This window comes from Anolis sagrei, chromosome 3 (assembly GCF_037176765.1).
Source record: "Anolis sagrei isolate rAnoSag1 chromosome 3, rAnoSag1.mat, whole genome shotgun sequence".
In the NCBI taxonomy this organism is placed as follows: Eukaryota; Metazoa; Chordata; class Lepidosauria; order Squamata; family Dactyloidae; genus Anolis; species Anolis sagrei.
In genome coordinates, this window is record NC_090023.1 from 30,084,321 (window position 1) to 30,111,943 (window position 27,623).

The 27,623-nt window shown below is 41.5% G+C and overlaps 1 protein-coding gene across 1 annotated transcript; it reads left to right on the forward strand.

Annotated features, from left to right (window-relative positions):
• Window positions 1-383: 383 nt before the first annotated feature.
• Window positions 384-15,712, forward strand: SHISA2 (shisa family member 2). Its single transcript, XM_067466580.1, has 3 exons — window positions 384-535; window positions 588-1,446; window positions 14,015-15,712. Exons 2-3 carry the CDS (start codon window positions 1,128-1,130, stop codon window positions 14,566-14,568), a joined length of 873 nt encoding a protein of 290 aa, XP_067322681.1. The 5' UTR covers window positions 384-535; window positions 588-1,127; the 3' UTR covers window positions 14,569-15,712.
• The last annotated feature ends 11,911 nt before the right edge of the window (window positions 15,713-27,623 follow it).

Genomic DNA, 27,623 nt, shown 5'->3' on the forward strand with positions numbered 1-27,623 from the left:
CTCTTCCTGAGGCGGTGATTTGACAAGGCGGCGGCGGCGTCTGGCTTTCCCTGCTCCATCCAGACCAGAAACTTGGCGCCTCGGACCATATTAAGAACCGACTCTGGCCGCTTTCTTTTCCGCCACCGTGAAGACACGCTGAGCTTCTTTCTCCTGCAGATAAACCGCTTCTAGGGTCACTCTCACAGCGCCTCCTCTCACATTGAACTTACACAGGAGCTTTCCACCCAGCAGCCTTCACACTGGAGCCTTTCAACCTGGGGCTTCTCTCACCGAAGCTTCTCACACTGAGGCCTCTCTCACACTGAGGCCTCTCTCACACTGAGGTCTCTCTCACTGCCCTGCAGACACTTCTGTTCTATTCTAGCCAAGTTTTGGGGTGTGTGTGTGTGTGTCTGGATTCCAGAGAAAGCACCACACAGAGTCCTGTCACATATCCCCATACTAGTTTCATGCCTTTGCATCTTACACTATAAAGTCAGCATCAAAATAATTGGTGACACTCACTTCTGCAGGGGATTATTTGAATCAGGATGTCAATTTGGCACCACTGAAGGCATCTTACGTTCCAGCCATCCAATCATTAGGTGATCCTAAACTTGGCAGGGGCTGCTTTGTGCCATGGTATCACTGGGGTGCAGTTGAAGGCCACTTTGATCAGGGACCACTCTCCAGCATTAGTACCAAAAGGGGTTACAAATCAGTTGGTCAACTTTAGGTTTATTTTAAGGGTGCTGATTCAGACAGTTCCACTGGATAGACCACATCAGCTCTAGTTTCTGATACAGAACATTTGCCATGGTCAGCGACAAGGAAAATAAATAAATAAATAAAGAGGAAGGAGGCTCACGGACCACATTTTCATCCTCGTGGCCCACTGTTGGTCTGTGGCCCACAGATTAAGAACCACTGTGCTACAAAGTCAGAATCAAAAGAATTGGTGACGCTCACTTCTGCAGGGAATTCTTTGAATCAGGATGCCAATTTGGTGCAGTTGAAGGCGGCTTACGTTCCAGCATCCAATCATTGAGTGACCCTCAGCTTGGCAGGGGCTTCATTGGTCCAGGATGCCACTGGGACCCAATTGAAGACATCTCTGAGGTTCCAGGGATCCATTCTCCACTGTCATGCAGTGGGGCAGCTCGTCATCTCCCTCACGTCCGCCACTTCTGCTGCTCCTGGTGCTGCTGCTGGTGGGCCTGGGGGTGCAGGGCAGTGGGGAGTATTGCCACGGCTGGCAGGAGGGTGCTGCCTGGCGGGAGGGCTTCCAGTGCCCGGAGCACTTCGACGACACCGATGCCACCATCTGTTGTGGCACCTGCGCCCTGCGCTACTGCTGTGCCCGCCCTGAGGCCCGCCTCGACCAAGGCGTCTGCCACAACGACCGGCAGCCTGGGCCCGGTGAGCAGGGCAGGCCTGACAAGGAGGGCCCTGACGGCGCAGCAGGTAGGAATAGGTGGCCTCACGGGAGGGGCAGGCAAACTTAAGCCTTCCCTCTATTTTCTTTGATAGAACTGCTTAGATCAATTGACCACTTCACCCTCCTTTCTCCCAACAATTCTCCAGTTAAGTTTATGTTCAAGTCCAAAACACCTAGATCAGTGGTTCTCAGCCTGTGGATCCCCAAGTGTTTTGGCCTACAACTCCCAGAAATCCCAGACAGTTTACCACCTTTTAGGATTTCTGGGAGTTGAAGGCCAAAACTCCTGGGGATCCACAGGTTGAGAACCACTGATCTAGGTGTTTTGGACTTGTGAGATTGCATTAGGATAGACGAATGTTAACCACTCCTATGTTTGATTCTTGATTATGGGAAGTTTGGTAGATGTAGGTTTCAATGGATTAGTTTGGTATTATTTTAGTATCTTACTCTTTTCTATAAGTGGCAGGTCACAATCAATTTGTGTTTTAAGAAAACACCGTAAAGTTGATTTTTCAATCGTGGTGCACTGCTTTCTGTTTAGTAAAATAAGAAATCCTACAAATTTCCTCGCTTTTGGACTGATTCAAGCAAGCTTTGTGTATATATTTGCATAGAGAGAGTGTTCCCTTTCTCTTATGCAAAAAAATAAAAAATAAAAAAACTCGCCAATTACAAGAAGAAAGGGACCGGAGGCTGTTAGGAATTGTGAGAGTTGAAGTCCAAAACACCTGGAGGGAAGGTCAAAGTTTCCCATGCCTGCTCTTGCCCCAAGCTTTGGAAGCTTCCTTGCTTTGGACTCATAACTCACTTTTCCACCCAGTTTGCAGTGTGGTCTGTGGCTAGGCTGGTTGGAGGATTTTGGGAGTTGTAGTGTACCAAAAGGGATCTTTAACAAGCCCACCTGGCACACATGACACAGAGTTGCACAGATCCTCAATTTGGACTGAGCATCCCTTATCTGGAATACCCCAATACTCCAAAATTGTCCACATGGGCAGCTGAAGATAGTGACACTTTTGTTTTAGTGACACCTTCATTTCATGTCCAAAAGTTTTTAAAATGTTATGTAAAATTACCGTCAGGCTTTGTATACAACCCCCCCTCCCCAGAATCTCACGTTTAAAGGTGGGCCCATTTTCCATGGTATCTGATCATTATACTTACAGTTAAAGATAATGGGAAAGGTTTCTCCTGACATTAAGTCTGGTTGTGTCTGACTCTGAGGGGTGGTGCCCTTTCTAAGCCAAAGAGCCTGTGGATGCCTCCAAGGTCATGTGGCCAGCATGACTGCATGAAGTGCCTATACCTTCCCACTGAAGCAGTACCTGTTAATCTACTCATATTTGCATGTTGTCAGAAGCTAGGCTGGCAGAAGCTGGGGCTAACAGCGGGAGCTCATCCCGCTCCCTGGATTTGAACTGCTGACCTTTCAGTCAGCAAGTTCAGCAGTTTAGTGGTTTAATCCGCTGTACCACCAGGGGCCCCCTTTACTTACAGTTGGATTATATGACAGTGTAGAAGTGGTGTAGGCATGTCAAGGTTCTCAGATGTGACTCTGTGGTCAACTTCTAGAGGTTGACTATAAAGTCATGGCTTTTCTCATGGTTTTATTTGCAGTTTTTCCATTTCCATTAGCGTCCCATGACCCTAACCCTAGTGAATGTGTAGGGCTGACTGTATCACAAATACAGGCAAAATTCAAAACAATTCTGCTTCCAAGCATTTTGGATAAGGGATACTCAACCAGCTTAGCAGGACACATAATCCATCTGATGGTATGCTTCTACCTGACATCCCAATTTCTGCATTCTGAGATTATGGTGTATTTTGCATTTGTCCTGAAAAGTGAAGCTTCCTTATAAACAGTACAATCCTATATGAATCTACTCCTGGAAAAAAAATCTCAATGAATTTGGTAGAACTGTCTCTGTAGTAAACCTAAGGGTAGCTTCCTGATTGGCTGGCATGACACCAGGAACACATGGCTAGACTATGTGTTTTCCCAGATGGTCTTTTGATGCTTGCCACTTTCACTAGTGTCCTGCGAAGTGTAGGCATCAGGATGACCACTGTGTGAACTAGATAGACCTATGGTCTGATTCAGTTTGGCTCTAATTTTGGATTTTGGATTGTGGAATTTGGAAATAGTAGGCAATGAAGGACTTTAAACTGAAATATCTTACATGAGAAATTCATAAGCAGCCAAAGGATGTGTACAGACCTGATAACAAAAACATGTCTTCGAGGTTTTCTCATGTTCATAGAATCATAGAGTTGGAAGACACCTTGTGGGCCATTTAATCCGAATCCCTGACAAGAAGTAGGAAAATTGCATTCAAAGCACCCCTGACAGATGGCCATCCAGCCTCTGTTTAAAAGCCTCCACACAGATGATTACACACATATGCTATTGATGTAGAACAGAAAGCCTTCCCATTTTAAAATATCATAATACAGCATTTCTTCCCTAAGGAATCCTCCCCATGCCCGCAGTAGATTACAACCAATTGTCAAATATGTTTGGAGTTAAAACTTTGATCACTCTTTCAAGTTCAGTGACCCTGTTTTCAAAATGCCTTCTATTAAGTTCAGAGCCAGCGAATTAACCGAGCACCTGTCTTGTGAAGTCTTCGGACCGTTTGATATTCGGCACCTTAGTGGAAATCCTTCCTTCAGTAAACATGCAATTCATTGTTAATTACTGGCGAAAGCTATGCTTAAATTTTGAAATACTCTTAACGAGCTTCCTGTCTACAAGGGAAATTATACATCAGTTCAGAAAATAAACAGTAATTGTGAATCCACATTTGGCTTCATATATTGGAGTGAGGAAGTTGCAATATGGGGGAAATCCAGGAAAGTACTTCTAAGTCAAGGCTTCTCTGTACATTTATTATTATTGGATGTATGTTTTTTTCAGTTCATTAAACAAATACAGTGGGTTTATTCAGTATGCCTTATGGAAAACCTTTCATTTTTTAAACCCAGGAGGAGAGGAGAGGAATAAGATAATGGTATTAAATCATGTCATACCATTAAATCATGGATCATGTCCATGTTGACAAAGACTGAATGCTATTCTCTGGGAGTATATTGGCTTTCCCTACTTAAGTGTACTGATCAGTTGTTGCACTGATCCTTATATGCATGTATATCCACTTTTTTAATTATGCTTCACCCATTTGTGATTTACTTTAGTAGAATTGAGATATTTCTAGTCTAACCAGGAGTATTTCCAGTGCAAACCGCTGGGAAGTCTTCCCTCTCTTCTTTCCAATAGAGTTCCCACCAGCATGAACGTTTCTCTCATCAGTGAGCAAAGTTCCATTGACTGCTTTGTTGTTCCAGTGGCCTCATTATCCTTCCATTCCTTAACGTTTGTGACCCAAATAATTTGAGAGGCACAATCTGGAATTGCCATCACAAGTCACTTTTCTTTGGCTGCTCTGTTCACCTCAACAGACACTGTTCTGGTCGTTTTGTGAACTACAGTTAAATTCATGTGATTTTGGGTCACCCAGGTCAGAGTTTGTAATGACATCATATGTCAACATTTGGTCATCTGTTAAGAAAATTCAGTGGCTGGGAAGGATAGAATGGCAGTCACAAATGGTAGTCAACTCCTGCTCTTGGGTTCTCAAATTAAATGGGGTATGGCCAGTGCTAAATTATTTATTCAGGACATGATACAGCCAGAGTGAATCACATTTTGGCTGAAATACTACACATGCTTTTAAATTAGCTACTTTTATCTTTCATATGAACAGAGCTGAATCAGAAATCTTACTGATTTCACAAGTAAATTATTGAGCACCTGTTGAGCTCTGCTGCTGAAATCAAGAGGATGGTTATATAGCAGGCACAGGCAAACGTTGGACCTCCAGGTGTTTTGGACTTCAACCCCCACAATTCTTAACAACGTCAATATGAGGGAGTCCTGCAACCTACTTCCTCTTTCGGAGAACTAGGGCTGCATTTTGCCCCCTCTAGATCTAACTATATCAGTGGTTCTCAACCTCTGGGTCTCAAGATGTTTTGGCCTTCATCTCCCAGAAATCCTAATACTCAAATGTATTAGAGGACATGCCTGTGACCATTGTTCAAGTACGGTTGACCTGCCAATCTGATCACCTTTTTCACATCCTGTGTCTTGCTTCTAGAAGCAGAATGTCTCAGGCTGGTTTTGCTGTGAACCGGACTCTTGGCAGATAAAAAAATAGCTCCCTTGCACTTCCATACAGTATCTCTTGAGAGACAAGTCAAATAGAACAACACAAGAATTGCATTACTTCCAGTAAGGGAGAATAGAAAATTTACATGTTTCATCAACCTATTATGGGATGTTTCTATGCATATTACATAATAGTGGAGCTGAAATATTTTTTTAACAAAATACCTGTGCTTTAACAAGACAGTCAGCATGGTTGGCTAGGAGTCAGAAGACCAGAGTTCGAATCTTGCCTTTGCCATGGAAATCCACTGAGCAGTTGAGTCACAAGTTCAGCCTCAGGCAAAGACATCCCCTCTCCAGGAACACTATGTGATAAGTTTGCCTTTATGTTGCCTTAAGTTGGACATGACTTGAAGGCACACAACAGTGTATTTTATTAACTAACTTTTTATTTAGTTTTCATACTTACCAACCTTTGTTATATTAAATACCATAGTGTTTTTAGAACTCTGTAAACTGGGCAAGGGAAGGAATAACATCTAAATAATAGTCTTTGAAGCAATATAGTCAATTGCGTCTCAGAGCTTGGGGAATCTTAGGAGGTCACACCATATCAAGCAAGGCTTCCAAATCCTAGGGTTTGTGTTAAAGGGATAATTTCATTTTTAGGTATACAGTCCACCTTGTCTTCAGTGAGCCGAATGTAGCATACTTGGATGTTCATTTCTCTATTTGATCGTCATTGCCATCCATTGAGATCAGGCTACAGAGGGCCCTTCCACACAGCCATTGTTGTTGTTGTTCATTTGTTCAGTCGTTTCCAACTCTTTGTGACCTCATGGACCAGCCCACGCCAGATCACCCTGTCAGCCATCACCACCCCCAGATCCTTCAAGGCCAATCTGATCACCTTGGATGGGATCCACTTCAAGGATCCCATCCATCTATCTTGCCCTTGGTCGGCCCCTCTTCCTTTTTCCTTCCACTTTCCCCAGCATAATTGTCTTCTCTAAGCTTTCCTGCCTCCTCATAATGTGGCCAAAGTACTTCAGCTTTGTCTCTAATATCCTTCCCTCCAATGACCAGTCGGGCTTTATTTCCTGAAGTATGGGTTGGATCTTCTCGCAGTCCAAGGCACTCTCAGAACTTTCCTCCAACACCACAGTTCAAAAGCATTTATCTTCCTTCACTCAGCTTTCCCTATGGTCCAGCTCTCACATCCATAGGTGACTATAGGGAATACCATTGCTTTAACTACGCGGATCTTCGTTGCCATTGTGATGTCTTTACACTATTTTATCGAGATTGGACATTGCTCTCCTCCCAAGAAGTAAGCATATCCTAATTTCCTGGCTGCAGTCTGCATCTGCAGTAATATTTGCACCTAGAAATACAAAGTCTGTCACTGCCTCTACGTTTCCCCCCTCTATTTCCCAATTGTCAATCATTCTTGTTGCCATAATCTTGGGGTTTTTTTTTTAGCTGCAACACAGCTTTTTTACTTTCTTCTTTCACCTTTGATTAGAAGGCTCCTCAGCTCCTCCTCGCTTTCGGCCATCAAAGTGGTGTCATCTGCATATCTAAGGTTGCTAATGTTTCTTCCAGCAATTTTTACTCCAGCCTTGCATTCGTCAAGCCCTACACATCACATGATGTGATCTGCATACAAGTTGAATAGGTTGGTTGAGAGTATACAACCCTGCTGTATGCCTTTCCCAATCTTGAACCAGTCTGTTGTTCCATGGTCAGCTCCATGGTCCATGGGCCCTTCCACACAGCCATATAACCCAGAATATCAAGGCAGGAAATCCCACAATATCTGCTTTGAACTGGGTTATCTGAGTCCACACTGCCATATATTCCAGTTCAAAGCAGATATTGTGGGATTTTCTGCCTTTATATTCTGGGTTACATAGCTGTGTGGAAGGGCCTAGAGAGTAACCAGTCCAAGGTTGACTTCCACAGCTGAATGGGGACTTAAATTTAGGGCACTTCCACAACCCTATATCCTAGAATATCAAAGTAGAGTATCCCACAATATCTGCTTTGAACTGGGTTATCTGAGTCCACATTCAGATAATGTGGGATTTTCTGCCTTGATATTCTGGGATATAGGGCTGTGTGGAAGAGCCCTTACATTTCCCACGTCCCAGCCCAATATTTAAAACTAAAATTTGGCTTGTTAAGAGGACTCTTCATTGTAATCGTGATATATGGGAAGTATGCTGACATCAGAGTCCCTTAGAATAAAAAACCCCCACGTGTATTATCTTATAGTGCATCCATAATGCAATTCGACATTACTTTAACTGCTATGGCTCAACACTGTGAGATACTGTAAGTTTTAATTTGGTAAGATAATAGCACTCTTTGGCAGAGAAGGTGAAAAAACTTGTGAACTTATAATTCTCATGATTTGGTAACACTGAGCCATGGTACTTGAAATTGTGTCAACCCTGCACTCATTCTACAGCAGGCATGGGCAAACTTTGGCCCCCCAGGTGTTAGAAATTGTGGGAGTTGGAGTCCAAAACACCTGAAAGGCTAAAATTTGCCCATGCCTGTTCTACAGTGTAGATGCACTCTTTGGCTATGAAAGCTTATACTACTGACTTCGTTCCATTCTAGTGTGCTACAAGATTTCTTTGGAAACTGATAGTCCAGACTAACACAGCTATGTCTTTGAATCCTGCCTTACCAAAGTGGAAGGTGGACCAAATAATGCCAGTCCAACTTCTGTCTGAGAGGTCTGCATCCTTATCCTCATATTTCTACATGTAGGATGAGTACTGATGCTAAGGTTTTATGTTCTTCAAAGCTAGTCAACTTTGATGATATTAGGGCTCAGCTGAACCTTGGACCAGGATTTTCTGAAAGACAGTCTGGTCCATGCTATTCCCAGGGAGAAAGATCCATTGGGCCATTGTCTCTGCTATAAATATGAAGCAAAGGGAGGTTACTGATAGCTCTATAAAGCAGGCAGGCAAAGATTGTTGCAGTGAGTGTGCTGGAAGAACACTCAGTTCCAATAGCCAGATCCCTCCAGGGCAACATTTGATGCTATTTTAAAATTTTAGTTAGAACATTGAAATGTATTTTTAAAAGCGTAATAGTTGCCATTACAACATCAAAGCAATGTTGTTAGTTACCACTATAGTTGGCTTTTTTTTAAAAAAAATCCTCATTATTGAAAAGTATTGTTCATTTTTTCTGTCTTATTAAGCTCATTCTTGCAACCATGTAACTGTTAAATTGGTTACTCCTAAGTGATCTGTTACTTTCCCGATTCTTCTTCACTCTGTTTACTTCTAAAAGGAAACTTAGTGACTTTAAGAAAGCCTCTGACCCCAAGCATAGGCAAACTTTGGCTCTCTAGGTGTTTTGGACTTCAACTCCCAATTTCAGTACCATCACCACAAAAAAATACATAAGGTACACCTGCAATTCTAAGGTACACCCAATTTTTAGAGATTTTATATAGGAAAAAATCTGTCTTAGAATGGAAGCAATACAATGGCTCAACACCCAATGCAGAGCATTTTGAACATGTGACATTCCTTCCTCATATTTAGTGAAGGAGTTAAAGTTACACAGTAGAGTCTCGCTTATCCAACCATCACTCATCCAATGTTCTGTATTCTGTATGTACCATGTATTGAACTGCTTCTGTTGATTCATTGTCAAACATGATGTTTTGCTGCTTAATTTGCAAAATCATAACATAATTTGACGTTTAATAGGCTTTTCCTTAATCCCTCCTTATTATCCAACATTTTCGCTTATCCAACATTCTGCCAGCCCATTTATGTTGAATAAGCTAGACTCTACTGTACTGTGAATGCAGTAAATTTAGTTTACCAGTTATAATACAATCCCTTCATTGCATATTACATGACATTGCATCAGAAATACTTCATGCGGATCTGCAAAACCATGAAATTGAGGACTTCTGACCCAAGAATACTATAGAATTGCACTGGAGGACCTAGAAAATGTGCAGAGGATATATTTTGGTATCCATGCCCCCTATGGATAATTTAAACAGTTGACACCACTTGTATGGATATGGGGTTGCATGATATAGTATAGTCATGTTTGAATTTAGTTGTGCAGAAGTAGTTGTGGAAATGAGTTCATTATGAATAATGTATTCATTATAACTAGGTACTTCAAAGTTTGGAGCACAGCTAACAGCAACAGTCTTTCATTTTTGTATTCCAAATACTAAACCAAATGCAATGAACTGTACTCTCACTTTCTTTTTCTGTATGTGTGTGTATGTGTGTGTGTGGGGGGGGGGGGAAGGGGGAGGAGAGAGAAGAAAGTTTCAGATCAGCAAGTATAAAGAGTTAAAAAGCACTACTCCAACTACAGGGTTTCAATCTGGCCTAGGTCTCCTGCAAATTAAAACAATGTTTAATTTGACTCTCAGGCTATAGACCCAGGAAATATGTGTTCATACATGGCTAGATCCAGGTTCCCAATCTTGGGTCCTCCAGGTCCTTCAGACATCAGCTAAAGTGATTAATCGAAAAGCCAAAGTTGAAAAGACCTATGAAGAGACGGGATTGCTGGACTGTGGTGAAATGCATTGAGATTGTTTGTGTAAACTGACGAGAATTATTGAAAGATGGGACACAAATCTTCAGAACAAGAAGACCTCACCATCTCTCTGGACCCACTACATAGAGTTGGGACCTGATGTCTTTCATCTGCCAATATAGCTTTAAGATTTTAAAAACAAAAGTGAATAGGAATGCTTTCTCGACTCACAGAAATCCAGACTAGCCTTTCTCAAGTTGTAAGCAATTGTTGAATACAACTTCTGTCATTTTCATAGCCAACATTTACATTGACTATATTGGTTGAGCGTGGTCGGAATTGTAGTCCAAAAGTGCATCTACCCTATAGAATTGATAGGTTGAGACTACTTTAACTGCCATGGTTCAGTGTGGTAGAATGGAACCCTGGTGGTGCAATGGGTTAAACCTTTGTTCCAGCAGTATTGCTGACTAAAAGGTCGGCAGTTCAAATCAGGGGAGCGGAGTGAGCTCCCATCTGTCAGCTCCAGCTTCTCGTGTGGGGACATGAGAGAAGCCTCCCACAGGATGGTAAAACATCCAGGCATCCCCTGGGCAGCATCCTTGCAGATGGCCAATTGTCTCACACCAGGAACAACTTGCAGTTTCTCAAGTTGTTTTTTACAAAAAAAAGTATGGTGGAATCATGGGAATTGTAGTTTTACAAGGTCTTTAACCTTCTCTGCCAAAGAGTGTTGGTGTCACACCACATTACAAATCCCAGGATTCCATAGCATTGAGTTATGGCTCAGTTAAAGTAGTGTCAAAATGCATTAATTATACAGTGTAGAGCTAGCCAAAGTCATCTGGAAGGTTAGTATAGGTTGTCTATCATTTGTTTAGGATAGAGGGAAACATTTTGTAATGAAAGAAAAAAAGTTTTGTGAACAAAAATGATGACATGTTTAATTTTTCCTTCTTGTGTCACTTTCTGAAACAGACAGGTGGAGAAAGCCAGGCCTTAGTAGCTAAGCATAATGTTACTTAGCTGTTCATTCATGCTTATCGATGATTGGATTCTGCATATCCCCTTTCTTCTGTTGTAATGGGAAGTGCAAATACATTAGCCTTAGTATTCTAGATGGCAGCATTTCCCAGGACATCTCAGGCGCGTTGCATCTCAGACCAGACATGCCAGCATTCTAATAACTTTCCTTGCATTGATTTTGCTCCCAATTAAAAGAAGCCAAGAAACAGCCATGAAAGAGAAAGTGTTTCTTATTGATGAAAAATATCCAGTTGATATGAGTTGCTAACCTACTTGCTCCTATATTACTAATGAATAAATAGTATCACTTTCTAATCATGCATTTATGAGACTTGATTTCAAAAGTAAACATCAGCATCTTGACTTCTGTTTAGAAAAGCTTTGGTTGTTTTCCAGCACTTTTTCTGCTGTTCAAAAACCCATCAGAAGTAGCCTGAAGTCATGTTATAATTAGGATTGGTTCACTCCTGGAAAGTGTGCATTAATTTCAGTGAGGTGTATGTATGTGTGTGTGAGAGAGAGAAGGAGAGAGATTGAGCACAAGCAGCATAATTGAGATCTCACAAGAGTAATGCTTATGGGATTACTTCTTTATTATTAAAAAGATATGTTATTTCAAAGCCCTCTTTCTCTATTAGTCCACAATCACGTGGACTAAGCCACCTTTTGTAAATTGCCTTCAAACTGTGCATTTCTATACATGACAGCTCACAAGCAATCCCCATTGAATTCATTGGAATTCGTTTCCCAGTAAATGAAGTACAGATTGCAGCCTTAATCTTAGAAAACATGTTCTGGCCTTATTGTCTTCAAATTATGGCCAGTAATGCATTTTGGATTTTGTAATTATATTATCAACTCTAATGTTGCCTGTATTGTTAATGAATGTTATATATTTAAATTGTTTTAATATGTATAAATTATTTGAGATATTACTGCAAAAATGCATGTTAAGAACATAATACAGGTTATAATACAAGTTAAGGAGCCACTGGTGGTGCAATGGGTTAAACCCAGGGTCACACCCTTCGCAGCTTGGGTGTGACCCTGGACTCATCGCTGAGCCTGGAACCCCAGGTCTCGGCGGTATCCAGGGGAGCATTTGCACAATTAAAACTTGTGTGGCAGCTGCGCCCATACCTTGGGAAGTCTGACTTGGCCACGGTAGTCCACGCTCTGGTTACATCCCACATAGATTACTGCAACACGCTCTACGTGGGGTTGCCCTTGAAGACTGCCCGGAAGCTTCAGATGGTCCAGTGCTCGGCAGCCAGGTTGTTAACGGGAGCGGCACTCAGGGAGCACACCACTCCTCTGCTGAGCCAGCTCCACTGGCTGCCAATTTGCTACCGGGCACAATTCAAGGTGTTGGCTTTAGCCTATAAAGCCCTAAATGGTTCCGGCCCCACCTACCTCTCCAAACGCATCTCCACCTATGAACCGACTAGGACATTAAGATCTTCTGGGGAGGCCCTGTTCTCGGTCCTGCCTGCGTCACAGGCACGTCTGGCGGGGACGAGAGACAGGGCTTTCTTGGTGGTGGCCCCTCGACTATGGAATGCCTTACCTGTAGACATCAGACAGGCCCCTTCGCTGCTGGCGTTCTGGAGGAAGGTTAAGACGTGGCTCTATGAACAAGCGTTTGGCTAAACAGTGCAACTGAACACAGGAAGACGGCAAAATCGAACATAGGAAAACGGTATAAGGATTATGAGAACGGATTCTGATTTTTACTGAGGCGTTATGATATGATAATTGATTGTTGTTTTGTCTGTTGTATATGATGTGTTTTAACTACTATGATATTGTTGTGATAATTTGTATTGTGTAAACCGCATTGAGTCGCCGAATCAGGCTGAAAAATGCGGTATAGAAATAAATAAATAAATAAATAAATAAATAAATAATAAATACTGGCAGGACTGCTGACCAAAAGGTCTGCAGTTTGAATTCAGGGAGTGGGTTGAGCTCCTATGTGTCAGCTCCAGCTTCTCATGCAGGGATATGAGAGAAGCCTCCCACAGGATGGTAAAACATCTGGGCGTCCCCTAGGCAACGTCCTTGCAGATGGCCAATTCTCTCACACCAGAAGCAACTTGCAGTTTCTCAGGTCGCTCCTGACATGGAAAAAAAAAACAGGTTAAGAGACTGCATATAGAGGTGCCAATACTGGTGATAACTCTGCTATTGGGTGCATCTACAACAGGCATGGGCAAACTTGAGCCCTGCAGGTGTTTTGGACTTAAAACTTCCGCAATTCCTAACAGCTGCAATTCCTAACAGCCTGATCTACAGTGTAGAATTAATGCAGTTTGGCACTGCTTTAACTGTCATAGCTTAATGCTAATGGAATTGTGAGACACGTAGTTTGGTAATGCATCAACGATATTTGACAGAGAAGGCTAAAGACCTTACAAAATTTGATTCCATAGCATTGAGTCATGGCAGTAAAATGGTGTCAACTGCATTAATTCCACAGTCACATTGAACTTAATAATTTGGTTGCTGTGAGTTTTCTGGGCTGTATGGCCATGTTGCAGAAGCATTCCCGCCTGCCGTTTCACTCTGATCTATGACATGGGTGAAACGGATACAACCAGAGCTCGCAACCTCTGAGAATGCCTGCCATAGATGTGGGTGAAACATCAGGAATGTGGACATACAGCCCGGAAAACTCACAGCAACTCAGTGATTCTGGCCATGAAAGCTTTCAACAACACAGCTTAGTAATTGTTTTCATGCCAGAGTTACCATTCATAGCACTCTCAACTTGCCTCTTGTTCTTTTTTAATCACATGATTTTGCAGTGGTGGCATCTCCTTAAAAATATTTTTTTCTTTTTCCTTTGGCAGTGCCTATTTATGTGCCGTTCCTGATCGTTGGGTCTGTTTTCGTCGCCTTCATCATCTTGGGATCTCTTGTAGCAGCGTGTTGCTGCCGATGCCTGCGACCCAAGCAAGAGCCACAACAGAGCCGAGCGCCTGGAGGCAATAGAATAATGGAGACTATTCCCATGATCCCAAGTGCCAGCACCTCCCGAGGGTCCTCCTCTCGCCAGTCAAGCACTGCTGCTAGTTCCAGCTCAAGTGCCAACTCAGGGGCCCGGGGCCCTCCTACCAGGTCACAAACCAATTGCTGTTTACCAGAAGGGACCATGAATAACGTGTACGTCAACATGCCTACTAACTTTTCAGTACTGAACTGCCAGCAGGCTACACAGATAGTCCCTCACCAAGGCCAGTATCTGCATCCACAGTATGTGGGATATGCTGTCCAGCATGACTCTATGCCTATGGCTCCTGTGCCAACTTTTCTGGATGGTCTGCAAAGTGGATACAGGCCAATTCAGTCTCCTTACCCCCACAGCAATAGTGAACAGAAGATGTATCCAGCAGTAACTGTCTAGCTTTTGAAGAATTAGGGTGATGGGAAGGGCAAAGGAGCCACACAGGCACCCAGCAAAAAACATTGCCACAGAAGACTGTGAGCAGATGAGAAGGAACGCTTCTGGGCAGAAAAAAAGGGTTGCTGAGCATAATTTGTAAATAATTCTGGAAGGCTCATGCATGTCAGACAGTATTTATAAACTGGGTTCAGTTGCCAAAAAACTGTAAGAGGGTGTCTTAGAATTAACGTTTCCAGATAATGCTTCCCTTCTAATGCATGATTTACAGAGGCAACGGATTATACGGCAAAGACATCTACATTTCAGTCAGACAAGTGTGTGAAAGAGTGATTAAATGCCTGAGCCATCAAGTGCCCTTCAGGTGTTTCACAATCAATGGTAGTTGCCTAGTTAATAGAGAATGTTTCTGTAATACAGTACAAGGTAATATTTTAGTATTAATTGTCTTTTCTTACCTTTTCTCCTCGAGTCTAACTATACTTCATATTGCTGTACTGACAATCAGATGACTGAAGGCTAAATGGTGCAATCCTTGTTATTTATATAGTTCTAGAAATGTCAAACTAAACTCCAGGAAGGGAACATAGCTCTGAGAGTAGGAACAAAGGTTTAGCATAAAGCAGGATGTGTGATCAGTGATGGCTGAGGATATATTAGGCCAAACAAGGAACGTGTCTCCCAAGTATAATAATCGGTAACCTCCAGTGTGTATTGTATAGGCGTGCTTTCTTTTTCTTTCTTTCTTTCTTTTACCTCAGCAGTTCTCAGGTCAAACTGAATGAGTTGTTTCCAAAATCCCAATACCTATTTTGTGTAGTGAATTTCACACTGGGTTGTGTTTGCTCACAAAGACTATTTCTAGAAACTAAAGCTAAGAATTCAGAACTCTAACCCTTAGCATTTGGGTAAGAGTGTTCATGACATTGGTTGACTTAACTGAGAGTTTTCTTTAAGCAAAACTTCATAGCCCAACTTTCAGTTAAATATGGGGCAGTTGACATATGTCCCTGGATCTTTATCAACCCAGTGGCTATTTCTGAAATCCTTTGAATTCCTTAGACTGACCCTGTTCTATAAAAATAGGGGGTAAATTGCCTCTGAATAGAAGGATCCAAGTACTAGAAACAGCAACAGCTGATTTTTTAAAAGCCCAATGGAATCCATGGCATTTTTGTTTTGGTTTTGTTTTGTTTTCATTTTGAGATCATTTTGGCAGTCTGTCTCAATCCCCATCACCCCCAGTGCAGAAATTTTCCATGGATCCACCACAGTTATTTATGTCTCAGTTAAATCCAAAAGTAAAAAACAACCCCACTCCCAAATGAGTTCAATCTCCAGTGCATATAACAACTGTCAGTGCAAATCTATCTATATTCTGCCCTTCTCCCCGAAGGGACTTAGTGCATGATTACAGTATATAAACTGCAATAAAGGCAAACATTCAACACCTTGATTGCAGTGACATACAATGAGAGACAAATACACAGACAAAGGCAAAGGCTTCTACTTCCAATTCCGGTTCTGGAGGCAGTGCTCATCTCCAGATCTGGGGGAGGTGCTCTTTCTCAATTTCCAAGCCAAGGAGTCTGCATCCGTAGACACCTCCTGATCGAGTGGCCGGCATGACTACTTAAAGTGTCTTTTGCCTTTTCCTGCCAAAATGGTACCTATTGATCTACTCACCTTTGTGTATTTTTGAACTGCTAGGTTGGCAAGAACTAGAGCTAACAGTGGGAAGCTTACCCCATCCCGCGGATTCGAACTGCCAACCTTCAGGTCAGCAGCGTAAGGGTTTAACCCTTTGCGATACTGCTATACTCTAACCCTCTTTTCCATGGATTCAATATCCATTTTTTTCACTGGGCCTCTCTAGATCCTCCAGTACAGTTCTACAGTATGTTTTCAACACAAGTACAATCAAAATACAAGGTTCGCTTTTATCCACGGTTTCAGGTTTCCACGGGATTTCAGGTCATATCCCCCTTGGACATGATCATTGTACTGTATTGCTTTATACTCCTTTGATTCCTTCTATCATCTACCAAATATCCAGTAAGTATTTTATATGTATAGAAATAGAAGGTCTGTGTTAATCACCAAAGCATTAGATGGTTCAAAAACGCAGCACTCCGGGATTTAGTTTCTCATTAAAAAAAATATATCTGTATGGAGCAATAAATCTAATCTGTTTCTGTTTACCGAATCTTGACACTTGTACATTAACACTGTGAAGCTGCTGTTTCCTCCTCAAAATCATCCACACACTAATCATAAATGCACGGAAAATGAATACTCTTGGAGAGTGAAACAGGGCTGCCGCTGCAGAGATTACACCAGTATTCTCATCTAGAGATCTCCATGTCCTCTTTAATATCTTCGGGTAGCTCTTTCATGTGCACATTAGAGTTTTTGCACACATCATAATTCATCGGATTAGGACACCTGTCTGTTTCTGTTGGCCGTCATCTTCAAAGTGCTACAATACCTTTAGATCAGGTATGGGCAAACTTTGGCCCTCCAGGTGTTTTGGACTTCAACTCCCACCATTCCTAACAGCCTAGCGGCTGTTAGGAATGGTGGGAGTTGAAGTCCAAAACACCTGGAGGGCCGAAGTTTGCCCCTATCTGCTTCTGATCATTTGTCAAAAGGCTTTCTTTGCAGTCACCTTGTTTTGTATGATTAGTAATGTCTAGGCCTTGGCTTGAGTGGTTTAGCTTCAAACATCTCTTGTAGGAGAAAAGAGCAGTTACTCCTCGAAAAGAAACTAGTGGTGTTGAGGAACTCACTGGATTGGGCCCACTTATTTTCTGCTAGGAAATGAGATACTGGGATTTTCCATCTGAAATTAAAGCGAGTGCTTTTGGGCTGCAGTCTTATACACAATTATCCAGAAGTCAATCCAAATGAATTTAGTAGGATCTACTTCTGATTTGACATGCATAGGATTGCACTATTCCGTCTACCCTAGGGTGCATCCACACCAGGCATGGGCAAACTTCGGCCTCCAGGTGTTTTGGACTTCAACTCCCACAATTCCTATAGGAATTGTGGGAGTTGAAATCCAAAACACCTGGAGGGCCGAAGTTTGCCCATGCCTGATCTACACTGTAGTTTGCCACCACTTGTAATTGTCATGACTCAATGCTATGGAATTACTGGAGTTGTAGTTTTACAACTATGGAAAGGAATCTGTGCTATGGAATTCTGGGAGTTGTCGTTTTACAAGGATTTTAGCCTTCTCTGCAAAAGAGAAATGAAGTCTTACCAAACTACAACTCCCAGGACTCCATAGAATTGGGCCATGGCAGTTATAGTGGTATCAAACTGCATTAATTCTACAGTGTAGATGCACCCCTAGCATTCACTGTATCCATTGCACACGCCCTTTTATTTTGATGGAAATCAGGTGAATTTATTTGTTTTTTAAAATAAGTTAAATTGAAAATATGTAGAAATTAATTTACATGAAATGGGAAGGAATGTTTTGAGTTGTAATAAAAAGAGTTTGTGACACGTGGTGTTTTATATGTCATGTACAATAATGTAAAACCAATGTTACTGTTTGGTATAATTTTTTAAAATTTCTTAAAGGGCACTTGAGTGATTCTCACAAGTGAAGAAAAAAAATCCTTTGTTTCTTAATAAATATTTTATGGTGTGATCATTTTCTCTCAGTCCTTTTTCCCCCTCCTCATTTGTTTGTTTTGTGTTGTGTGTTACAGGTTCAAAAGAGAGCCAAATCGAAGTATAAATAAATCCCATTGATATTTGTGGGAATAATGTAAAGATTTGCTTAAAATATCAATTGAAACAAATGGGAACTTAAAAATGTCCCAATTTTTAAAAAGATGTATGGATATATTAATCAAGAGCTAGAGATCTGGTTAAATATAAGGCTACACTACCATACCATACTTCTACACTACCATATAAAATCCAGATTATCTTCTGCTGCCCTGGAGACTAGGACACAGAACAGTGGCTTCAAACTACAGGAAAGGAGATTCCACCTGAACATTAGGAAGAACTTCTGTTCAACCGTGGAACTCTTTGCCCTGGAGTGTGGTGGAGGCTCCTTCTTTGGAGGCTTTTAAGCAGAGGCTGGGTGGCCATCTATCAGGGGTGGTTTGAATGTGATTTTCCTGCTTCTTGGCAAGGGGTCCCCAACTTTGTCCTTTAACACGAGTGTTTGTATAAAACAATGTTTCTTGGCATTTGGTACTTCAAGTGGAGTGGATTTCAAATTCCAGATGCCCACTGAGCATAGCAGATGTGTAGCAAATCAAGACCAAAAAAACCTCAAGGGCCAAAGATTAAAAACCCCTGGCACAGATGTTTTCATTAGGGTATTTTTTTCATGTATGCAAATGAAGCTGTTTGTTACTCATTCTATTCCAATGTGGGCAATATGTATTGGTAATCTTAGCAAGAGTGAATGAGGTTGGCAATCCCAATAATTTTGGAAAGACCACATACTGTTGACCACTGTTTAACATAAACATGAACACTCCCCTTTTATGAATAGCCAAAGTTCAGTGGCGCCTCCATTCTCAGGCTGGATCTACACTGTCCTATATCCCAAGATATGATGCCAGATTGTCTTCTTATTCCAGATTATCTAGCAGTGTAGACTTAGGCCTCTTATACACTGCTATATAATCCAGATTATCAAATCAGATTATCCACATTATCTGCTTGGAACTGGATTATATGAGTATACACTGCCATATAATCCAGTTCATAGCATATAATCTAGATTTTTACAGCAGTAGAAGGGGCCTCAGTGGCAGATAAAAGAATAGTAAAGAGTGTCGTGCTCTTTTTGTGAGCTTTTGTGTTGGAAATGATAGGTCTTCCAGAGGTTTGAGAGTATGACTGCATCTACACTGTAAAACTGATTCAATTTGACACTACTTTAACATTATGGCTCAATGCTATGGAGTCCTGGGATGTGTAGTTTGATGAGGCACCAGCACTCTGACAGTTTTTTTCTTGCATTAGGAGCAACTTGAGAAACTGCAAGTTGCTTCTGGTGTGAGAGAATTGGCCATCTGCAAGGACGTTGCCCAGGGGATGCCCCGATGTTTTGATTTTTACCATCCTTGTGGGAGGCTTCTCTCATGTCCCTGCATAGGGAGCTGGAGCTGACAGAGGGAGCTCACCCACTCTCTCCCCGGATTCGAACCTGCGACCTGTTGGTCTTCAGTCCTACTGGCACAAGGGTTTAAACCATTGCACCATTGCGGGCTCCACACTCTGAGAGTGAAAGTTAAACTCCCATTATTCCATATCCTTGAACAATGGCAATTAAAGTGGTGCCAAACTGCATTATTTCAACAGCGTAGATCAGTGGTTCCCAACTTTTTTTTTTACCAGGACCACTTAACCAAGGACCACTTTGACCAGGGACCACTCTCCAACATTAGTACCAAAAGGGTTACAAATTAATTTGTAGTAGACTTTAGATTCAATTTGGTTATTTGGGGTGCTGATTCAGAAAATTGCACTGGATACACCACATCAGCTCTAATTTTTGACACAGAACATATGCCATCCAATAGTCGCCATCTGCTCGCCCACAGAAAACCATATTTAATAATCTAGAGTTGATGTGGTAGTAGTAATCTTTCATGGGTAGTCCGACTCTCCCCTCCCGACATCCCCGTTGCTTCAGCACTATAAGAGGGTTTCACGAGACCAGTAGCTATCGTTGTCATGTGGCTTCAAGGCAACAGTGTAGTAATGGTGAGGCCGCAGGCCATATTTTCATCCTTGAAGACCACTGGTGGTCTAGTAGCACCCAGTGGTGCAATGGGTTAAACCCTTGTGCCGGCAGGACTGAAGACAGACAGGTTGGAGGTTTGAATCTGGGAAGAGCATGAATGAGCTCCCTCTGTTAGTTCCAGCTCCCCATGCAGGGACATGAGAGAAGCCTCCCACAAGGATGGTAAAACATCAAAACATCTGGGCATCCCCTGGGCAACGTCCTTGCAGACAGCCAATTCTCTTACACCAGGAGCAACTTGCAGTTTCTCAAGTCACTCCTGACATAAAAAAAACAAACAAATTGGTGGTCCATGGACCACTGGTGTATCCTATGTCTCCATTTATTGAACTACTGTAGTGGTGGTTTCAGCATTGAAGACCAGGACTTAAATCTCAGCTCAGCCATAGAAATACAAGTTTCTACATTGAAAATGACTTAAAGACACATAATAGCAACCATCTTAATCCCTACCTTGGACCTCCAAGAAAAAAAAAGGACCTGAGATAAAGTTCATGGTGGTCCACACTCTTGTTAGATTACTGAATAGATTACTCCAACACGCTCTGTGTGGGGTTGCCTTTGAAGACTCTTCGGAAGCTTCAAATGTTCCAGTGAGTGGAAGCCAGGTTACTAACAGAAGCAGCGCTCAGGGAACACACTACTCCTCTGTTGCGTCAGCTCCACTGGCTGCCAATTTGCACAATTCAAGCACAATTCAAAGTGCTGGTTTTAGCCTATAAAGCCCTAAACTATTCCGGCCCAGCTTACCTATCTGAACGTATCTCCTCCTATGAACCATCTAGGAGCTTAAGATCGTCCGGGGAAGTCCTGCTCTTGATCCCACCTGCATCACAAGTGTGATTGGCAGAGATGATGGACAGGGACTTCTCAATGGTGGCTCCCCGGCTATGGAACTCCCTCCCCAGGAATATTAGATTGGCCCCCTCCCTTCTGACTTTCCAAAAAAAAAAAAAAGAGTAAAGACCTGGCTCTTTGAGCAAGCTTTTGAGAATGCAGCGGAATAGATAACATGGAACTATGAATGATGAACATGGAATGGCCAAACGATGTTACTGGATAACGTTTTTAACAGGATGACACCAATGATTATATGTTTTAACGGTTTTTATATATGTTTTATATTGTAATGTTGATTGCTTTTAATGGCATATTTATGAATGCCAGGCATTGAATTGTGCCAATCTGTAACCCGCCTTGAGTCGCCGTATGGCTGAGAAAGGCGGGCTATAAATATTGTAAATAAATAAATAAATAAAGCCATGAGACAGGAATATAGTTTGAGTGGGGGAAAAACCCTGAGCTGACACCTGTTTTCTTTATTAATAAACTTGAATGGATAAAAGTAATTGGAAAAGCAGCAGCTATTTCAAAATTGCCATTTATACTGTTTTCCACGAGGGGTGAACAAACATATTTGGCATTTACAGCTGTCCTGGGCTACTCACGAACAAGGCAGTTGTACCTTGTGGTCTTTTAAAAGCTGCACAGTTTTATACATTTCAGAAGTCTTATGCTAAGCAAGAAACAATACACCTTTAGGGGCCTGAGAAAGGAAGTGCTTTCGCTCTGGGCTTGGTTCTGCCAAGGCATTTGAGCACGGCGGCATGCATTTAACTGGAAGCCCGCAATTAAGGCCTGATTACAGTGGCGCTAGTCTCCTTGCCGAATTAATGTCTAAACTGTTTCTCATGGAAAGCTGCTGCGTTGTAGCTCCCAACTGCATCCAAACCATTTATGATCTTTCACATTACAGCCTGCACCTGGCAGGATCACATAAAGTACCAAATCCTGCTCCTATTGAAGTCTTGTGGGCATTTTGCCACCGACTGCAACTGGAGACGAAGCACGTACAGTTTTTCCTCTCAGCAGGGAAAAAGGTGGTATAAAATGATATCGCGTGCTGAATAGCTGCCAGACTGCGAAATCTGTATTCTTAAACTCAAGGCATTTTTGGGCCCCAAGAAAAGTGCAAGGAAAAAGGAGAGCAAAGCTGATTTCAGTGCTAATTTCCGCAGTAATGTGTCAAGATAATTACTTTAGCGAGTGCTAAGAAAATGTATGTTTCCATTAAAGGGGGACTCCAAAAATACTCACAATGCTTTTTGCTCATGAGGATTGCAGGAGAGCCAGACTGTTGGAAACTTGGATTTCATATCCATAGCCACAGATGGAGAGGGCACTTTCCCTAAAATGTAACTGATACATTCAGTGAGGGAGAACAATCACATTGAGCATGGAAATCATCATGAGCCCTGCCATGCTAGTGTAAATTCACTATCTCCTTTCCCATTTCTTTTTATCCAATTGAAAATCAATAGTGTTTTCTCTTTAATCCAGTGTTCTGTTATATAACAGAACACTGAATTAAACTAACCAGAACAAAGTGCTGGCTTTAGCCTATAAAGCCCTAAACAGTTCCCAGCTTACCTACCGAATGTATCTCTCCTTATGAACTATTTAGGAACTTAAGATCGTCTGGGGAGTCCCAGCTCTCAATCCAGCCTTCATCACAAGGGACAAGAGACAGGGCCTTCTCAGTGGTGGCCCCTTGGCTATGCAACTCCCTCCCTAGGGAATGTCCCTCCTGACATTCAAAAAAAAAAAAAAGTAAAAACCTAGCTCTTTGAACAAGCCTTTGGAAATGCAGTGTAATAGATAAAAATGGAACCATGAAAGAACGAGCATGGAACACCTTAGATGATGCTACTTGAAAATGAGTTTAACAGGTAGACATTGGAGATTATATGTTTTTAATGGTTTTTGTATTGATTTTTATAATGTGTGCTAAATGTTTTAATTGTATTTATGACTGTGGTAGCATCAAATTGCTGCCAGTTTGTAAGCGACCTTGAGTCACCCTCAGGCTGAGAAAGGCAGGATAGAAATATTGTAAATAATAAATAGATAAAGACACACACTCACAAATGCTTTCCTTATGTCCCACACTATTGTAATATCTGGGTTTATATCCAAATTATTCTCAAATAATTTATTCATTTTCTTTTTATGTTTCTAAACAACCTTTTTTATTTGGAAGAAGAAGAACCTTTTCTTTAGCTGCTGGAATATTTTCATTATGTACTTTTACTGAATCAACCCCTGCACCTGTGAGCAGGGTGGTCTTAAGTAAATTGTATTCTCAGAAAGCAGCACAGGTTTCTCTCATTTCTACCAATTCATCGATTGCTCTGTGATGGGCATATTACGTCTACATTTTTTCAAACACAACTTAAGTGGTAAGTTTGGAACAGAAGGGAAAAACCAAGAGGTATCTGTCTTGTTTGACAAGTAGAGGATATCGGTGTAGTTGATGCTGCATAAAATCCAGTTCAAACAATGGCAGCTCTTTCCATACTCTTGTATTCAGGGAGACCGAAAACATTTTGCTGCCTGAGGTGAAGCAGAAAATGGCACCTACCATGCACTTGGTTAAGGGTCATCATGCCTAAAGCTGGCCCAGTTATTTTGGAATACATGATTTAAAAAGTCTAACCAGCATCTCCCCATGGCAGTAACATAGCAAACAGGTAATAATTTACCGCTCTTTCACAACATCCACAATCTATTACAGTTGGCCCTTCACATTTGTTGTTTTCACTATTGTACATTTGATTATTTATTTGATTATTTGATTTAAAACGTTCACTCTACTCCTCCAAAGCAAGTCTATAGTCAACTTCTGCTGAAAGTTGGTCATAGATTCATGCTGGAGGATCTAGGGATTCCTAGAGATATATTCTCTCAAGTACAAATTGTCAATTCTTTTAATGCCGCCCTGAGTCCCCCCCTCAGGGGTGAGAAGGGCGGGTTACAAATGCAGGAAATAAATAAATAAATTAAAAATGCATGTTTTTTTTTCACTTTTGAGATGGCCCTGTGCTCCTAACCCTATTGAATGTGGATGGTTAAGTGTGCCTCATTTTGTCTCATGGAAGACTGGCTTTGCTCATGTCACCAAGTAATACTTCAAATCCTTTCTCGGTAATGTAATTTGTCTTGTAAGCAAAATGCTTTGTCAAATCCCCATTTATGCAAGAAAGAGTCTACTGTGGTGGTGGGCTTTTGTTTTGTGTTGATAGTTAGTGGAGACCAGGAAAACAAATAGAGTAAGTAAACAGCAGATTGACTATATAGGCTAGCGACTGAAGATTGAGCTGGCAAAGTTATTTTCACTCTGACTGTAAATACATGATGTGCAAACAATCTTCACTGAGCACCTTCTGTTGTAATGTTCCAAACAACGTATACTTCAGGGTGCAAATTTGAACATTAACATTTTCTCTTTGTAAAGACGCATGGGGCTCACTCATTCACTAGAATAAACATCCTTGAGGTATTTCCACACAAGAGCTGATCTTTGGTGCGCATATAGTTTGGCACATATGAATGTCTAACAATTCCTGAAAAGGCAACCTGTTAAAAACCTGGCTTTCTCCTAAAATTCCTCTGGAAAAAAATATTGCAGTAACATACAGGAGGCAAATTACATTAAAGGATCAGATTTCATACAGATTAGATACTGTCAGGAAATTATGGTAAATTTTACATGCAAATACTCATCTTAAAAAGATTATAAAGTCAGAAACATCTCAGCACCAGAACCTGAGAACAAGATGGGGGGCTAAAGATTATCATATGATGTTCTTGCACATTCTTCCATGTTTCAAATTTAATATCACTGCATGTTGCACATGGCTAAATGGTTGCATACAGTTCCACATTGAACATTATTGAGGGACGTGCATTTGGCTGAGCACAATTACAATTCTTTAACCATGCGGCATAGTGCAACTGAAGCCTAACTCTTGAATGTGAAGTTAAACCACATCTCTTCAATGCAAGATCCCACCCTAAATTTTCCAAGAGCTGGTCAGTATGTCTGCATGTTTGTATGACTACAGATATGTAGTTCTGATCTATGTTTCTATTATACATATGTCATACGACATGTATCATCTCAGAGGTCGTCACAACCATCCCCTTGAAAAAGTGGGACTCCTTCCTGTATCCTGGATTTGAGCTATTCCACCACCAGTGACTCATAGTTTAGGAAATGGAGAGTAGCCATCTTTTTTGTCTGCTCCATTTCATTCCCATTACTTAGTAGTAATAGTAATTCTTGGACCACCCTAAACAAATTCTTTTCCCCCCTTGGTGTTTACACCCATCAGATTTATGTCTCCCTTAAGTCAGAGCTTCAACACTGCCACAGAATCTTAATCCAATGTTTGTATAAATAAATAGCTAAATGGCTGTGTAGTTAATTCCTTTTTTACTCTTCTTCTCTGCAGTCTGTTAAGACTCTATGCAGTGTCCTAGACTTGACACCATGAAGCTTGGACAGGAAAGGACTTATTTCTTGCTTGTTCCATGACACCATATGTACAACCTCATCTTGTTATTGGAAATGCCAAACTCATATATTATTCAAGCCAGGGATTTATTCTCATCCATGAAAAGATGGGATATGTACAACTGACAGCCTTATAAACCTTGACAACCTGTCTGAAATCTATGATTCATACATTAAAAATGATTGCCATGAATTTAATCATTCCATGTACCTAAATATCCATACATGGACATTCAGTAGAAGTTGTCCTCAGACTAGAAATACACAATAGCTGGCCCAGGTCTTGTACATTGGTGCTTCTGAAAGCATAGATTATCTCAACACTGAACTGTTGTTGTTTATTCGTTCAGTCACTTCTGACTCTTTGTGACCTCATGGACAAGCCCATGACAGAGCTCCCTGTCAGCTGTTGCCACCCCCAGGTCCTTCAGGGTCAAGCCAGTCACTTCAAGGATACCATCCATCCATCTTGCCCTCGGTCGGCCCCTCTTCCTTTTTCCTTCTATTTTCTTCAGCATCATTATTTTCTCCAAGCTTTCCTGTCTTCTCATTATGTGGCCAAGTACTTCATCTTTGCCTCTAATATCCTTCCCTCCAATGAGCAGCTGGGCATTATTTCCTGGAGTATGGTCTGGTTTGACAGTGAACTATTATCAGATAAAATACTTGTTTACCACTCCCATTTTGGGTGTATCCCATTTTTGAGGATTTCAAGTTCCCTGTGCTTGTAACTGGAGTACAAGGCTCTGCTACAGTACAAATGGATTGCTTCTGACCTTGTTGGCTTGCACAATATATTTAGTTCTGTCTGGAAACTTACTGTCAACAGCTGTTGAAATATTTCCAACTGAACAAATGCTGATGGATCATTTATATTGACTAACACATTGTCTCATCCTCAGAGAAGACATTGGCAGCAGGATTGTTCACAATATCTCCTTCACAGCAGAAACAATAACATAGAGTGGCCATATGTTCTGCTTTACAGCAAACGGCTCTCTACTTGTTCAACCCAAGTCTACTTTTTTGGACAAGACATCCAAGAATTCCCCAGTCAGCACAGCCAAGAGATCTGAACGTCTCATAATTTTTGCAAGCTTTGTTGCTTTTCCTACATTCACATACTGTACCTCAGATTTAAACTTATTTATGTATTGACTTACAATTCAGTAAATGATTCAATGGATATCCTCCAACTGGGACTAACCAACACAGTTTCAACCATTGTGGTGTTGTTTCTTCATGTGTGCCTTCAAATTCTTTCCAACTTCTGGTGATCCTAAGGTAGAACATATTCCAGGGTTTTCAGGGTAAGATTTGAAGGAAGTTCGCCATTGCTTTCCTCTGAGGTTGAGAAAGTGTGATTTGCCTGAAAGTTTCACTATTATGTGCAGTTTCAGGTATCTATGACAGGTGTCTTGGGCCATATCTACACTGCCATATAATGCAGTTTGAAACAGCACTGTATGGTCAGTGTAAACTCAGATAATGCATTATATAAGTCTACACTGACCATTTCAAATGGCATTATGTGGCAGTGTAGATGGGGTCTTGAACTGTATCCCAAGTGGATACGGAGGTTGTAATGTGGATAACTTCCTGAATTGACTTAAGGTCCTCATCATTTAGGAAGCATTTGTCATTTAAAGAGGAACCTGTGAATTCTTTAACTGGATAATTTTCAGAGGAGATAGTAACAGGTCATGACAGTCTATTTAAAGATATCTATTCAGTGCTTGGGGGGGTGGGGGGTGGGATGAAAATCCCAATAAAATATAAATCTTCCTATTTTAAGTAGAGCTTACGAAGACACTGTAAGGAATGGTTTTTGCTGGGTGGAAGGCACTATACATTGTTCTTTTCTTCTGAATATAAGCAGCTCATATTTGGATACAAGACTGCAATGGGGAGGCA